General features: G+C 44.4%; 1 protein-coding gene across 7 annotated transcripts in view; it reads right to left on the bottom strand.

The window, feature by feature from the left end:
- The window catches only part of SHROOM4 (shroom family member 4), a 395,362-nt gene extending 384,617 nt beyond the window's left edge, over positions 1-10,745 (bottom strand). For all 7 annotated transcript variants that reach the window (XR_009050305.1, XR_009050303.1, XR_009050304.1 and 4 more), the window contains exon 1: positions 10,552-10,745. Coding sequence is in view for 3 of the 7 variants with exons in the window: in XM_057718525.1 (XP_057574508.1) it covers positions 10,552-10,668 (117 nt within the window). In the remaining 4 variants the exon portion in view is untranslated. The remainder of the gene's footprint in view (positions 1-10,551) is intronic.
- Positions 10,746-17,255: the final 6,510 nt, after the last annotated feature.

The raw sequence follows: 17,255 nt of genomic DNA, 5'->3' as shown, positions 1-17,255 counted from the left end.
AAGGGACACCTGTAGAATGCTTTTCCTTTCTTAAATCACATACACATCTAGTATTTATATGAGATAAAGGATAAAATCAATCTCCCTCCCTACTGGGAAAAAAAGTGCGAGTTTCATTATTTTCATTTTGCAAATGAGGAAATGGAGACAGAGGAAAATGACATGCCCAATCATAAACAAATATTGAGTGGCAAACTGAAGACTGAACTTCAAGTCTTCTGAATCCAAGCTTATACGTCTTACCCTGATTTGAGATTTAAAACAAAATAAAACAAAACAAAACCTTTCCTTTGACCCTTAGACAGGCATATGTATTGGTAATATTACCAGTTTTTGCAGTAAGCTACATTTCTCTAATATCTCTCTCTCTCATTTCTTTCATTCCCCACCCTCCCCCCATCATATTCTTATCCAGTTCTTTTTTTCTCTCTTTCTTTCTTTCACTTACGTAAACATGATAGTGTTGAAACAGCCTGGGATGTGGAATCAGACAGAAGTCAATTTGAATGCCAGCTCGTCCACATGGAGCCTGTTACTTAACTTCTCCTGAGCCTCAGTCCCCTCATCTGCACAATGGGGAAATCAATATCTACCTCAAAGAGTTACTGTAAAAATTAAATGAGTATATGTAAAAACACCTAGAAGTAGCAGTATTACCACACAGCAGGTCCACTATCTCTCTTATCCCACCGTATCAGGCCTGGATCACCCATTTGGTTCAAGAGGTTGCTGAGACCCAACCAAACAGCATTACCTCCATACAGTGAGGCACAATCACACAAGTGGAATATCCAGGTCCTTGCCTGGTCCATTTTTCTGCCTGTTTACAAATTTAAATTAACACAGAGCTCCAAATTCTCAGTCAAGTCCTCCAAAGAACATGAGAGTCAAGAACTGATACTTACTGTCCCCTGAGGCTCCAAGATATCATCACTCACCCTCTCAGTCAGAGATAAGATGCCATCAAAAACTGCCTACCTACAGAAGTTTTCAGAGGAGCTTTTACTTACATCAAACACAAACAAAAGAAATGGAAAGCAGCAAGGCAGCCCAACAAAGACAAGGCTTTAGCTTGTCATCTCATAAGCAAAGATAAGGCAGCAGCCATGAGACTCTAACCCCTTTCCAGAATAACTAGTTGAACCAGCTTTCCTCCCAGGTCTACCTCATCTCACCTTTAACCCCCTCCCCCAAAAGAAAAATCAATTTCCGATGGACCGTGAAAGGCAGTATAGGAGAACCATTCAAAACTTCCCTGCCAGAGGCTCAGGAAGAGAGTAGACCATACAGCTGGGAATCTGCTGAGTGGCATTAGGATGGGGGCCAGAAGACACCACAAAGGGTCTGTCCGTCAAGGGCTTAACCCTTGATCCTGTCAAATTAGTCCCACCTCCCGCATTCCTCACAGATGTAACATTAAAAGACTTGAGTGAAAGTTAACAGACCATGCAGCATGCGGTCCCTGAGACCATACCAGGAAATGGCCACTTCTGGGAAGATAGGAAGTAGGAGTGTGGAGAAAAGCAAAGCCCTGGAAGAACTGCCTGCTGTCAGTCAGCCTTTAGACTTCCACAGCTTAGACCATGAGCGAAGATCCTGGAGCCCTTAGCATCCCTTCAGTAAAGCAGAAGCTTGCCCCACGGAGAGGCTGAGAAGAAACAGGAGGGTACAGAGACGTGAAGTAAGATGCCAAGATTACTCAGTGAGTTGATAAGACAATATCAGGAATGCGACAAAGGTTCAGTCCTCCACTGAAACAGGATAGAGAGAGACAGTATGAGAAAAGTTCCCCCCAATCCAGCTACTAATTTGCTGAGTGTTTTCAAACTTTATCAACCTTAACTCTGTAAACTTCTCTCCCCCCGCCCACCCCCACACCAGAAGCATGGCTGAGCCAGAGGGACAGAGCTGGTACAGTAGACTAAAAGGGCCAATGTACCAAAAAAGAAATAAGCTGGGTTTTGGACAGCAGGCAGGGAAGATAATTAATAAACAAAGAAGCAGCGGCACTTGAATGAGACAATCCCAAATGTAGGCCTCAAGCAACTTGGTGCTGATGGGTTGGGGCTGGGAACCAAAGGCTGGACGTGAAAGAAGGGTAGCCTAGATGTATGGAAAATGTGTCTCTGTTGCTAACCAGGCAGTGCTCATTCCGTGGCACGGCATAGTCACAGACTTGCACCGAAAGAGGAGGGAGTAGAGATGAAGTCAATGGGGAGGGATTAGTCTCTTTGAGAAACCAAGTCATCTTGATCTTTGCAATTTCAGTGCCCAGCCAGGACGGCTATGTGCCCAAGTAAACATGCCAGTGTGATGTGAGGAAGAACGAATCATCCCTTACAAAACTAACACCTAAGACAATCTTTCCACTTGGACTGTTTACACTGGATTGGGTGAAGGGGTGTAAGGAGACAAATCTCTATCCCATCCCAGACCTTGGAACACAATTTTTAGGAGGGAAAAATAATATCTCAACTTGTTCATTAATGACTTAATTGAAGTCTATCTGAAGCAGGTATTTCAGGGGAGCACCAGAAAACAAAATATTGCCTCCACAGAAACTGAGTGAAAGTGATCTAGGTACCAGCATAAGCAATATAAAAGGGTCACTTGCTGATTACAAGATAACTCAGGTAAACCTAGAGTTCCGTTTTGGAAAGAAATTTACCAATGCATACACTGTATGTACACACAGATCTGGCCAAGGATCAAGGATATGAGCACCTGGGCAGTGACAGCAGTAGAAACCTCTAACCCACCTAGATCTGTGTAACAGAGATATCTAGAGCACTTGTTGTCCCTGACTTATGGATTGTTTTCCAAGATTATCTTTTGTAAATAAGCATCTTGGAGCTTTGAATGCAGTTCCCTATAGACAGAATATTATAAACAGTAGTTAGGTTCTGTAATTTCATCAGTAATACACTATGGATGAAAGAGGCTTCTCCAGAACTGTTCTGAACACGGCCACTATCGATAACTGTGTTGGGGGACATGTTTCCTAGACTTTAACTCTCTCTTCTCTAGGCCTCTCATCCTTCAGTGATAATGAGGATTAAGCTCCACTTCAATACACTCCCCAATCAGGGCTTTAGTAGTAAGAAAACACATTGGCCCAACTCAGGTGACAAACTGGTAGACATGAGGGCATGGGGGAGGGGCGATGCGGTGGGTGCAAGACCTCCAGCAGGACTGACTCTCATGGGTATTCCAGGTACAGGCAGAAGACCTCAGAACACAGGAATGGCAGCAACAATAGGAGGTTTGCAGCCAATGCCAGTGGCAATGTGCACAGAAATAAACATTTGACAGGGCTGGGGACTGCTGTGTCTAAATTCCTACTGAGGGGTTCTGTAAGTTGGAGACTGCTTACATGTCATGTATGGTCAGCATCTTCAATCTTGGAGACCTCTATTTGTTCCAGAAGGGGAAAATTAAGTTCAGAGACGTTATTCCTACAAATTTCAAGCCAACGGTTTGTTAAAAATCAAATCAAATCAATCCGATGTTCTGGAGGTCTGATTTTGACACTATTCGCCAAATGCCACTTCCTTTTTCTATTATACAAATTCCTTGTCTGTAACTTTGTAGAAAAATATACACTCCTGGAAGTCAGGGCTTATGTCTTCTCCATCATCTCCCTTAGAACATTTTTTCCAAGGCTGACCTGGGCTAGGGGCAATTCTAAATACAATTCTAAATACAGAGATGTGCCCCTCCCAAATCTCTTAGGTAGTTGTCCCTGGTGTCTATGTACAGGCCTTGGGCAGGTGTGGCTTAGCAGCAGCACAGATACTTCCACTAAAAAGCTTTGCTTGACACAGAGTCTTTGTATGGCATGGGTGCCAGAAAGAGCCAAAGTGGTCTTGAGCTGTATTTTTTTTTAAAGAATGTTCCTACCTAACTTTGGTCAGACTCTTCTCAGTTACTGCATTCAATGGGCTCCCTAACTCAAGAGGACCATGCCCAGGCTAGAGGGCATCCAGAGTGGAGCAGGAGGCTGGATTTCAGATCCTATAAGGAACAGCTGAAAGAGCTAAGGCTCTTTAGCCTAGAAAAATGAGACAAAGGGACATAGTCTTTGTCTTTAGACCTCCCAAGGGTTGTCCCAAGTCAGAGAAAGCATTCTTGTTCTGTGTGGTCCCAGAAGGCAGAGCTAGGACCCATATAGAATAGGTAGATGGAGAATGATTGCTGCTCAATTTGAGAAAAAGCTGTCTACAGTCAAAACTTTTCAACACTGAAATGGACTGGTTAAAAAGGGAATGAGCTCCCCCATGACCACAGGAGAACAAGCTCAGGGCTACTGCACAGGAGGCTTGTAGATCAGTTAAGACTAAGACCAGGTGACTTCCACAAGGCCCTCCTCACTCTGAGAATCTGTGATTCCAGCCACCTCAAAGAACAGCATTTGGTTCATAGGCCTCAGTTGAGTCTGCCCTTTGGTGAGGGGTGGGGAGGAGGAGGGTGCTTAGTGAGAGCAGCCCTTCACTTAATCGCTGCTGTTCTTCATTAACTTTTCTCAGACAGGTCAGCATCTTTTTGCCCTCTGGTTCTGAAGGAGCCTAACTATAAAAACTGTGATGTTCCCTCCAGATAATCATTCCATAAACATCAACCTCAAATCTGAGTATCTCTTTTCTCTTAAAAAAAAAATTCCTGGGAGGAGATGGAGGAGAGCAAGGGACAAGATCATGTGAATTCTGTTTAAGGGACAACATTCAAGCGTCTTCTAGCTGGAGTTGAATTATTTTCTTTGTCTGAGGTTTTAGAGAAGGAAAAGCCTCAAACAGGCTTGGCCTTTTTTCACTTCAGGGAGCACACATGTGGACTGCAATCGGTTACCAGGTGTATTATGACAGCCCAGCAGGCCCCAAAGTAGTGTGTACCCAAAGCTCAGCCAAGGGTTACCAGACATACCACCCACTCTCTTTGCTTCACTACCTCCCTCCAATCTTCTTCGTATTTCTCCAGGTGGACTCCTACCCCATGTCCCCAAAAGCCTATTTTCTGAGAGAGAGAAGCAGTTGGGGAACTGAGGCAGTAGACATCTTTGCTGATTCTAGAAGCACAGGTGAGGAGGGAATTCATCTAAGTAACCAGGCTGGACTAAGCTATCAAGAAGCACACCCCACGAAGGTCCCTTTGTGAATACCAAGCCCTGGTCTGGGGGTGGGCCCAGCCTGTAACATACCTAAGTAGGTTCCACAGAACTACCATTTCTCACATAACACTACCTCTACACCCAACAAGAACTCAAAGTCGCAGCCAAATCTACTGCCAGCCACAAAGCCTGAATCTGACTTTACCCACGTCCTCTTGAAATCTCAACTGCCTCTTTGTGTGCTTCTTCTAGAAATAAAGTCACAGTGGGGATGGGGGAGGGGCTAAAAACAACTTAAAGAGCATGCGCTGCCATTTCCTAGGCTAAGGATGGCACACAGTATCAGGGTTTGCCCAACTTATTTTTGCATCATCTGTGCTAATAAAGACGGTCTAACAACCCCCATTTGGCAAATAAAATCTTGGGTCCAAAGAGGAAAACACAATATAGCAACATAAGTGCACACTAAGTGGAGGAGGTGAAGCTTCTTTCTCCTCCAGGCTACTGCCCCACCCCACCCTACTTTGTTCTAGGGCAGTAACTAGCATCCACTTCCTTCACTGTGCCAGATGCAGACTGCCACCAAAAATGGGCCAGGAAAAGGACAAATATGTAGGGTGAGCCTGTTTCTGCAATGTCTTATCCTCCCCAATTTTCCTCCTTCTCCTGCACCCCCACACTGGTCTCCACCCTTTCTTTTCTCCACCGTCAACCAACCTCAGGGCACATTTCCAAGAACTCAAAATGAGTATAGGAATGTTACACTACAGCTTACCAACTCTCTCTCTCTCATACACACACACACACACACACACATACACACACACACACACACACCCACAGGAGGATACATTTTGAATCTCTTAGGCCTCTGAGAGGCCCTATTTGATGCATAATCATTGGCGTCAGAACCTTGAAAAGGTCACCCATCCCCCACAGTGGATCTTTTCCAGCTCAGGGAGCCAACTTCATGGATGACTGTCTAAACTGTAGAGGGGGTAGAGGGGGCGCCTAGGTAGCAAATAGCCAAATCTGATTAGAAGAGAATCTCCACTTCATCCAGACAGGCCCCCTGAGTCAACGGGGTAGTAAAAGATGCTAACCAAAGGAATTAATAATGCCAAGGGCATGGACCCAATTCTCTAGTGGGTCACATTTCTTTGGAAACACCACATTGTATGCGGAAATCATAAACCATACCTTAACACTCAGGATAATCAATAGTAATAGTTGGTTTTTTGTTGTTGTAGGTTGTTTGTTTTTAACATTTCTTCTTTCTTTGTCACTTGTTAGGAGAAGACTATACCAGTCTCCACAACTTCGGCAGCTGAATTCCTTACTTTCAGAGAAATCACAGGAGCCTGTAGGAGTTGATGATTTCCCCAACCTGATCATTTCCTAATCCAAAGGTTCCCCCATAACAAATATGAAATACACTTTCACACTCTAGGCACTCTTTTCCCACTAATCACCTTTCCTCAAATTTCTCCATTCACAAGATGCCTCCACTTGTTCCACAAGCTATCTCCAAGCATGTACACCACACCAGATCCAAATCGCTTTTGCTTTTTTTTTCCCATGACACCAAAGGAGGTTCACCAATATTTCGCACCATGGTTCTGGCACCTTACCTTTGTCTCTGCTTGACCTGAGACCATCACAAGTGATTTGGAGTCACCAAAACAATACTCTCCTACTCCCTGAGCCCAGACTCCACCAGGGAGTGTCTGCAACCCAGTCCTCATCTACAGTGGAAACACAAGCTGGCATGCAAAGGGTCACTGGGGTGGGAGATGCCAAGCCTGGATACATCCCTCAGTGGTATTGCCTCATGCCCCTTCACAAACTGCCATACTACCAGAAGAATCAAGAAACTCTCCAAGTAGAGGATGTGGAGAAAAGGGAATCTTTGTGCACTGTTGGTGGGAATGTAAATTGGTGCAGCCACTATGGAAAACAGTATGCAGGTTCCTTTAAAAAAAATAAATAAAACTACCATATGATCCAGCAATTACACTCCTGGGTATACAGCCAGAAAAAACAAGAACCCTAATTCAAAAAGACACATGTACCCCAATGTTCTTAGCAGCACTATTTACAATAACCAAGACATGGATGCAACCCAAGTTTCCATCATCAGGTGAATGGATAAAGATTTGGGAGGTGTGTGTGTGTGTGCGCGCGCGCATGTGTGTGTGATGGAATACTACTCAGCCGTAAAAAAGAATGAAATATTGCCATTTGCAGCTAAATGGATGAACCTAGAGAGTATTGTGCTTAGTGAAATAAGTCAGAGAAAGACAAATACTGTGTGATATCACTTATATGTGGAACCTAAAAAATAATACAAATGAATCTATATACAAAACAGAAACAGACTGACAGACATAGAAAACAAACTTATGGTTACCAAAGGGGATAGGGAGGGGGGAGGGACAAGTTAGGAGTATGAGAGTAACAGATACAAACTACTATACATAAAAATAGATAAGCAACAAGGATTTACTGTGTAGCACAGAGAATTATACCCAATAGCTTGTAATATTCTATAATGGAATATAACCTGAAAAAAAAAGAATCACTATGCTGTACACCTGAAACTAATACAAAATTGTAAATCAACTATACTTCAATATAATTTTTTTTTTTAAAGAAACCCTCCAAGTAGTAAAAAATATGATAGATTTGGAGCCTAACACTGGCTCACCATATGACATACCTAGGCAAGCAAGTCAGTGCAATACTGCCTCACAGGGCGGCTGTAAGAGGCTAATGAAAAAAGGGATGTGAAGACACACTATAAACTGTACCACGGTATGCAAATAGAACAAAGTGTCATCTTAATCAGTCTCAAACCCTTCTAGGGAGAAAAGGGCCAGAGTTAGCATAAAGGATTGGCTACTAGACTGTCATAGTCTTATTTAAAGACTTGAACCTCATAGTAGACATGGAGACACCTAAGCCCAGGGAGGGCAAGTGATGTACCCAGGATCCTGGGGCTAGTGAGTAGCAGAGCAAGGATTAGAACCCAAGTTTTCAATCTGCCAGTACAATTCTCTTTCTACACCTTTCCATCTCGTCCCCACCGATGGGTGCAGACTGAGGCTATTTTCAAGCAGAAAGCTGTATTGTTCTGAAGCATAAGGGGAAACAAAACTAAGGTAGAAAAATTAAAAGGGGATTAATGAACTATGTCACATACTATCTTGGCAAGAAAAAAATACAGGCAACCATTTTACAAAAATGCCATGGCCCCTTTATATAATAATAGGACTAACCAGGTTGTATATAGCTGGCTTTTATTGTAAGGAATCAAGCTATTTGGGATAGATGGCAGAAATGATTTTACCCCCTGCATATCCTAATGTGTGTAATAATGAGCCCTCGTATATAATAGGGGTCAACTGTACATTCAGCAGAAAGGGAATCATTAAAAGGCACCCTGCCTCTCAACACACGAGTCACTTCCTCAACAGCTTGGCCAAGGAAACCCTCATCTACACTCAAATAATCCCCCAGCCACACCGCAAATTGTTGGCTGCCCCATACTCAGTAACACCCCCTGCCACTCTCCTGCTGGCTCACAAAACAATCCAGGACCACAGCAGCAACCACTCTCTGGGGTGCCTCTCAGGATGGGTCAGCCCTGGGCAGAGGTGAAAAATGATCTCTCCAAGGCAGGTTGTCTGGGCAGACTGGAAAGTCTGTGGGTGGTGCCAGGACAAAAAGAAAGGGAGGAACCGCCAGACCATGGAGGGTTGCGTAGACAGTTCTGACCTTGGTGGAAAGAGGGGGGAGAGGAGAAGTTTGATTAGAAGAAATTCCTGAAGGCCAGGATTCCCCTCCTCAAATGGGTTGAGAGTGTTTAAAAAAAAATCTTATTACTCCCTCCAGAGAACACTGGAGGGAGAGAGGGATAGTGCCCGGGGGGGTGGGGGGGGTGACAGTGGGTGACAAAGCCATCTTAGTCTGGTCAGAAATACATGACTAGTATGGGGAAAGTGGGTGCTGGGTGAAGATCTGGGCTGGTTATTGGTGTTTGAGGAAGCTAAAGATCCCAGGTCTCCCTGACGGCACCTCAAAGTTTTGACTCAGCATACCTCAGGCACTCAAGCTGATTGGTACACCCCATGGAAACACCCCAGGATTGCTAAGAGTGTGGCCCCCAAGGGCTGAAGGACCCCCTACAGGACAAGTTAACCAGCAGCTCCGATGCCTGTCGAAAGGGGCACAGGTTACTGCAGGGGTGTGGCGGGGGCATTCGCCGCCCCCTGCTGAAACGTGACCTATGTTAAGAAGCCAAAACAATAAAGTGACGTTTGTTCCCCGCAGAGAAACCACATCTTTCTATCTCCAGCCCAAACCCACGTCCTCCACCTCAACTGCAATTTGAGTGGGTTGGAAGGGGAAGGGCTTTTCAGATTTAAGCATTTCAGAGAAACAAAAACAATAAAACAAACAAACAAAGCCAGAAAATGTTCTTGAAGTTTGCTCCCTTGGCCATCTGGCGCCTCAAGGTGAGTCGTCCTGCAAATATCTCTTCCTAGTTACGGCCCCCATGGCCCCCACCCCCTACACTCACCCCTACCGAGGGATGGCTTGCTCGGGGGAGGGGGGCGGGGGGGGGGGAGTCTGGAGAGCTCCTCTACCCTGTCCTCAGCTGCAACTTGGCTTCCACCAGACCACAGCCTCCTAAAACAAACAAACTCTGGCGGCGGCGGCGGCGGCAGCTTCAGCACAGCTGCGTTCCATGGCGCAAAAGTTTCCTCCACGCTCCTCAACGTGCAGGAAATCTCGCCGGCGCTGGGGCAGGACTCCGGCGAGAGCGAAAGGCCGAGCCCAAGCGGCAGCAGCAACGCCCCGCCGGCTGAATGGATGTGCGCGCGTCCGGCCGTGGGAAGTGAGGCTGACGAAAGCCACCGCTGCCTCATCTCCGTTCCCACACCGGACCCTCGCCCCGCAACCTGCCCGGGGCGAGATGGCCCGCGGGTCGATCCAGGGGCCGACGCCAAGAAGAAAGCTGCCAAGGCGCCCTAACTGTCCCTTCAGCCCCTCGCTGTCCCGCAGGGGCGCGGGAACTTCCAAGGAGGAACCCCCAACAGCCACTACTTCCTCCAGCTCCAACAGAGGGGAGCAGCCGCCCCGACGCTGAGGAGCAGAATCGGCCCCCGAGACCTCCTGAGGGTGTCTGTGCGTGGGGCTCTAGCCCGGGGCCGGCCGCACTTTCATCCCACGCTCCCGCCACCCCTAAGGGGTGTCCGCGCCAGGGCTGGTGGCCAGACCGCCCCCCCCAACCCCCAGTGCAGCTAATGCTCCACGGCGGAGCTTTCATCCCCAGCCCCGGCCAAGCTTCAAAGTTGGTCTGAGGGCCGCGTCCCACGGCAGCTTGCGCACCCGCTCGCCCATTCAAAGTTGGGCACCGCTGGGACAGAGCCGCCGGTTCTTACCTTAGACACTGTGAGCGGTTCGCAGTGTTCCAGACCCCCCTTAAGGGTGAAGCCCCAGGGCGCCCCCCCTTGCAGCTGCACAGGGACGTACTGGAAGGACCCAGGCCGGTTCTCCATCCTCCGCTCGGCTCAGGCGCCGCGGGGCTCCTTTTCCGCGGGGGCTATGTTGCCTCCGCCCCCAGCCGCTCCGCCACCATCGCCCTCCAGCGCTACGCCACCCTGCACCGCCCTGCTCCGCCTACTCTCCTGGCTAGAGACGCTCGGGCAGCGAGCGAGCGCAAGGAGGAAATGACACGGAGCTGGAGAGAGGGGGAGAGAGGGGGGAAAAGGAGAAGGAGGAAAAAAAAAGAAAAGAAAAGAAAGAAAGAGAGGCGGAGGGATAGCGCGTAATGGACAAGAAAACGGAGCAATGGGGAGGGGCAGTCACTGGGACCTCGCCTATAGGATCGCTGGGGAGTGGGAGCAAGGCGAGGCTTCACATCAATTGTTACATTGTTTCATTCAAGCACCCCCCCCCCTTTGGTCCTCCTCCTTACTGCCGGGTTCCCCGCCCCTCCAGCCAGCAGAGGCGAGGGGAGGTGAAAGTCGTTAGTGTGGATGGCCCGCGAGGCTGAGTGGGATGAAATGCTGGTTTCCCGATTAGCGCGTTCATGTTTCACTGACTGCCTTTTTCTTCTGAAGGTCCCGAGAACCGGGTCCTGGTAGGGTTACAAAGCTGCTAATTTGTGGACCTTGCCGAGAGGGATGGAAAGTCAAGCAAGCAGGCCAGCGAACACAGTGGCGCTGTGTGTGTAGGCTGCTCTGTGTGTACGAGCTAGTTGTGTGGGGTTATTATGAAACATTGCCCCAGAGCATAGTTTAAATAAAGAAGCACTTTGAGGATGCCCCCTGCCCAGGCTCAGCCGCACCCTGGCTCAGTGCTGGCGTCTATGGGTAGCACTGTGCTTGTGTATGTTCCAGTCATCTGGAGTTCCTGGCACGGCCTTGCACTTGCCCCACTGAGATGACCAAGCCAGGAATCAGCAAACTTTATGACTAGCAGTACTGTTTTCACTCCTAAACAAACCTACAGGAAAGAGCATCCATTGATAAGCTGGCCAATTAACAATGTTGTGCCTTTTGGAAGAATCAGTTTTTAGACAGGGGCTAGAACATCTCTGCTCATCTGTTCATGCTTGAGGCTGTAGTGTCTGAGCTGAGCTTTTAGAACAGACCAAAGAAACACATACCCACACTAATAGTCTCCAAAAGTGAATTTGTTACTAAATCTTGGGCTGATTTCTGTCTTGACCTGGGCACGGTTACCACCCCTCTCTAAGGTGACTCTGGAGCCACATGCAGGCAGTGAGTGTTTAAAGAGCTTCACAGTAGCAGGGAAAGTTTTGACAACTCAGTTGTGACTCCACAGGACTCTCCAATGCCCTCCTGCCTGTTCTGTCTCTTGCCTTCTTCTTGTGCGGTTTCTTCTTCATCATCTAGAACACACACCATGACACACTTACTTCCACACTCAGCTTTTGGCAGACAAGGTTGTCACTCCTTGCTTCCATTTCCCCACCTGTCACAGCCTCTTCAACACACTTCAGCCTGTGTGTGCCCCTTCAGGCCACTGACACTTCTCTCACAAGCTCTCCTCCCTCCCCCAATCCTTTTTTCTCGGCCTTCTGGATTGTCTGTAGTATATGAGGCTCACCTGACTTTTCTTTAATAAAACTGCAGTTTCAGTGTTTATAACCTGCTTTTTAAAAGTCCTTAGATATGTATAACTGATTCACTTTGCTGTGCAGCAGAAACTAACACAACATTGTAAATCAAGTATACTCCAATAAAAAATTTTAAAAAACAAGAAAAAAGGAGGAGTCTTTAGAGATGATTCACATGGGGAACCACTTTCAATCTTTTAGATTTTTAGGCCTGCAAAAATCGTTTCAATCATGTCCATTTTTTTGTTTGCATTTCTCCTACTTGAAAGCAGAAAATTTGAGAAAATGGCAGCTGAATTTCTTGATTCTTGATTGCATGTCAACCTATGACATAACACTCATTTACTCTGTCCCACCTTGAAACTGAGCTTTTCTTCTTCTTCTTGAGATAAGACTTCTATCTCCATGATTGTCACTTGGGAGAACTTAGCATATTTCAGTTTCAGCATATTTAAAACTATAAAGTTCACTTCATAGGATCTGTAGTCATCACTCAAGGTCTACTAGAATTATGTGTCTAGACTAGAGGAAAGAGATTGGGAAGCAGGAGACACACATGTGAGCCCTGGCCTTGTCACTAAATAGATGGGTGACCTTGGGTAAATCACTGAACTAACTGTTTTCAGTCCCATTTTTTTTTTCATCTGTAAACTTCAGCTAATAAGCCCTGACCTCCTTCCTTCCCAGGCCTGTTGAAGACTAAAATGAAATAATACATATGAAAACACTTTGGTAAGGAAAGAGTCAAAATCCTCACAACCTTCTTATGAAAGCAAGCACTGAGCTAGGCTTTAACCGATCTATTTTCATTGCAAGACTTACTCCACACTTGATGTCTTGTTGCACTCTTCAGTTTATCCTTTCCATTATTACAGCAAAAGAACATAAATTACCTAGCCCCTGGTGCAAACAGCACACAATAGCCATTTTGAACATCGAATGGTTAGATAATCTTACTTCTATACTGATAAAAATCACTGCTAGTGGCAGGGATCTCGTTCTTCCTTGAAATTACAGTTAGTGGGAGCATGGTTATGTAATAGAAAGATGTAATGGAAAGGGTACTGGGTAGAGGGTGAGATGCCTGGATTTTAAGCTGATTCTGCCATTAAATTGCTGTGTGATATTAAGCAGATCACTGGCCCTCTATGTAAATGGAAAAGATTGACCTACTTGATTTCTTAAGTTCCTCTACAGCTTGAAAATTCTGGGACTACTTCCTGGCAAATGGCTAAACATAGTTATATGTGCAAACAAAGCCTTAATGATGGAGCTGAACAACATAAAAATGAAGCAATGGAGAAGAGTCCAGGGGTGTATTTCGCCCTCCCTCCCTCCCTCTCTCTCTCTCCCTCTCTCACCCACCCCCCCACCCCCAGTATGTGTGTGTGTGTGTGCGCGCGCGCAACCAATGGACAAGTAATAAATTCACTCTAAAGTGTGTTAAATTGCCTGTGGGTAAAAAGGTGGAAAGCCCTGTAGGCAAGTGGAAATAGGAAACTGCACGTCAGGAGAGGAATGGTGGTTGATAATACACATTTGGAGTATAGTCGAAGGCATTTGGAGTGGATTATCTCATGCAGGGAGATTTAGATGAAATCTTGGATTATGCTAATATTTAAAATATTATGCTAGAAAAAGATATTATGCTAGTATTTATTTTTTATTTTTTATTATTTTTTTAGCTCTATTGAAATATAATTGCTTTACACTCTTGTACCAGTTTTTGAGGTACACCAAAGTCAATCAGCTGCATTTATAAACATATCCCCATATTCCCTCCCTCCCGCAACTCCCCCCACACTCCCCATCCTGGCCCTCTAAGGCATCATCCATCATCGAGTTGATATCCCTTTGTTATATAGCAACTTCCCACTAGCTATCTATTTTACAGTTGGTACTATATATATGTCTATGCTAATCTCTCACTTGATCCCAGCTTCCACTTCACCCTCTGGCCCCCCAACCTTGTGTCCTCCAGTCCATTCTCTGCATCTGCATCCTTATTCTTGTCTTGTCACTGGGTTCATCAGTACCATTTTCTTTTAAATTCCATATATATGAGTTAGCATACAGTATTTGTTTTTCTCCTTCTGGCTTACTTCACTCTCATTACATATAGCTCCATTTCATTCCTTTTTATAGCTGAGTAATATTCCATTGTATATATATGCCAAATCTTCTTTATCCATTCATTTGTTGATGGGCATTTAGGTTGCTTCCATGTCCTGGCTATTGTAAATAGTGCTACAATAAACATTATGGTACCTATTTCTTTTGGGATTACGGTTTTCTCTGGGTATATGCCCAGGAGTGGGATTACTGGATTATATGGTAGTTCTATTTTTAGTTTTTTAAGGAACCTCCAATCTGTTTTCCATAGTGGCTGTACCAACTTACAGTCCCACCAACAGTGCAGGAGAGTTCCCTTTTCTCCACACCCTCTCCAACATTTGTTGTTTCTAGATTTTTTGATGCTGGCCATTCTGACCGGTGTGAGGTGATACCTCATTGTAGCTTTGCCTAGCATTTCTCTGATGATTAGTGATGTTGACCATCTTTTCATGTGTTTGTTGGCCATCTGTATGTCTTCTTTGGAGAAGTGTCTATTTAGGTCTTCCGTCCATTTGAGGATTGGGTTATTTGCTTTTTTGGTATTAAGCTGCATGAGCTGCTTGTATATTTTGGAGATTACTCCTTGGTCAGATGCTTCGTTGGCAAGTATTATCTCCCATTCTGAGGGTTGTCTTCTTGTCTTCTTTATGGTTTCTTTCACTGTGCAAAGCTTTTAAGTTTCATGAGGTCCCATTTGTTTATTCTTGATTTTCTTTCCACGATTCTAGGAGGTGGGTCAAAAAGGATCTTGCTGTGATGTATGTCATAGAGTGTTCTGCCTATGTTTTCCTCTCGGAGTTTTATAGTGTCTGGCCTTACATGTAGGTCTTTAATCCATGTTGAGTTTATTTTTGTGTCTGGTGTTAGGAAGTGTTCTAATTTCATTCTTTTACACGTTACTATCCAATTTTCCCAGCACCACTTCTTGAAGAGGCTGTCTTTTTTCCATTGTATATTCGTGTCTCCTTTGTCAAAGATAAGGTGCCCATATGTGCTTGGGCTTATTTCTGAATTTTCTATTCTGTTCCATTGATCTTCCTTTCTATTTTTGTGCCAGTACCAAACTGTCTTCATCACTGTGGCCTTGTAATATAGTTTGAAGTCAGGATGCCTAATTCCACCAACTCCATTTTTCCTTCTCAAGGTTGCTTTGGCTATTTGGGGTCTTTTGCGTTTCCATACAAATCGTAAGATTACTTGTTCTAGTTCTGTGAAAAATGCCATTGGTAATTTGATAGGGATTGTGTTGAATCTGTAAATTGCTTTCAGTGGTACAGTCATTTTCACAATGTTGATTCTTCCAATCCAAGAACATAGTTTATCCCTCCATCTGTTTGTGTCATCTTTAATTTCTTTCATCAGTGTCTTAAAATTTTCTGCATACAGAACTTTTGCCTACTTAGGCAGGTTTATTCCTAGGTATTTTATTCTTTTTGTTGCAATGGTGAATGGGAGAGTTTCCTTGATTTCTCTTTCTGCTCTGCCATTGTTAGTGTATAGGAATGCAAGAGATTTCTGTGTATTCATTTTGTATCCTGCTACTTTACTGAATTCATCAATTAGTGTTGGCAGTTTTCTGGTAGAGTCTTTACGGTTTTCTATATATAATATCATGTCATCTGTAAAGAGTGACTATTTAACTTCTTTTTTTTTCCAATTTGGATTCCTTTTACTTCATTTTCTTTTCTAATTGCTGTGGCTAAAACTTCCAAAACTATGTTGAATAATAATGTTGAGAGTGGACACCCTTATCTTGTTCCTGTTCTTAGAGGGAATTCTTTCAGTTTTTCCCCATTTAGAACGATGTTGGCTTTTGGTTTCTCATATATGGCTTTTATTATGTTGAGGTAATTTCCTTCTATGCCCACTTTCTGGAGAGTTTTTATCAAAAATGGATGTTGAATTTTGTCAAAGCTTTTTCTGCATCTGTTGAGATGATCATACGGTTTTTATCCTTCAATTTGTTGATATGATGTAAAACATTGATTGATTTGCGTATATTAAAGAATCCTTGCATCCCAGGGATAAACCCCACTTGATCATGGTGTATGATTTTTTTAATGTGCTGTTGGATTCTGTTAGCTAGTATTTTGTTGAAGATTTTTGCACTTATATTCATCAGTGATATTGGCCTGTAATTTTCTTTTTTGTGTAACATCTTTGACTGGTTTTGGTATCAGGGTGATGGTGGCCTCGTAGAATGAGTTTGGGAGTGTTCCTCCTTCTGCTATATGTTGGAAGAGTTTGAGAAGGATAGCTGTTAGCTCTTCTCGAAATGTTTGATAGAATTCGCCTGTGAAGCCATCTGCCCTGGGCTTTTGTTTGTTGGGTGATTTTTAATCACAGTCTCATTGCCGTACTTGTGATTGGTCTGTTCATATTTTCTATTTCTTCCTGGTTCAGTCTTGGAAGATTGTACTTTTCTAAGAATTTATCCATTTCTTCCAGGTTATCCAATTGATTGGTATATAGTTGCATGTAGTAGTCTCTCATGATCTTTTGCATTTCTGTGGTGTCAGTTGTTACTTCTCCTTTTTCATTTCTAATTCTGTTGATTTGCATCTTCTCCCTTTTTTTCCTGATGAGTCTGGCTAATGGTTTATCAATTTTGTTTATCTTCTCAAAGAACCAGCTTTTAGTTATATTAATTTTAGCTATTGTTTCCTTCCTTTCTTTTTCATTTATTTCTGATATGATTTTTATGATTTCTTTCCTTCTGCTCACTTTGGGATTTCTTGTTCTTCTTCCTCTAATTGTTTTAGGTGTAAGGTTAGGTTTTTTATTCTATATTTTTCTTGTATCTTGAGGTAGGACTGTATTGCTATCAACTTCCCTCTTAGAACTGCTTTTGCTCTGTCCCATAGGTTTTGTGCTGTTGTGTTTTCA

The sequence above is a fragment of the Hippopotamus amphibius genome, chromosome X (assembly GCF_030028045.1).
Source record: "Hippopotamus amphibius kiboko isolate mHipAmp2 chromosome X, mHipAmp2.hap2, whole genome shotgun sequence".
Taxonomy (NCBI): domain Eukaryota; kingdom Metazoa; phylum Chordata; class Mammalia; order Artiodactyla; family Hippopotamidae; genus Hippopotamus; species Hippopotamus amphibius.
Note: the sequence above shows the minus strand (reverse complement) of the source record. Positions and strands in the feature narration are given on the sequence as shown.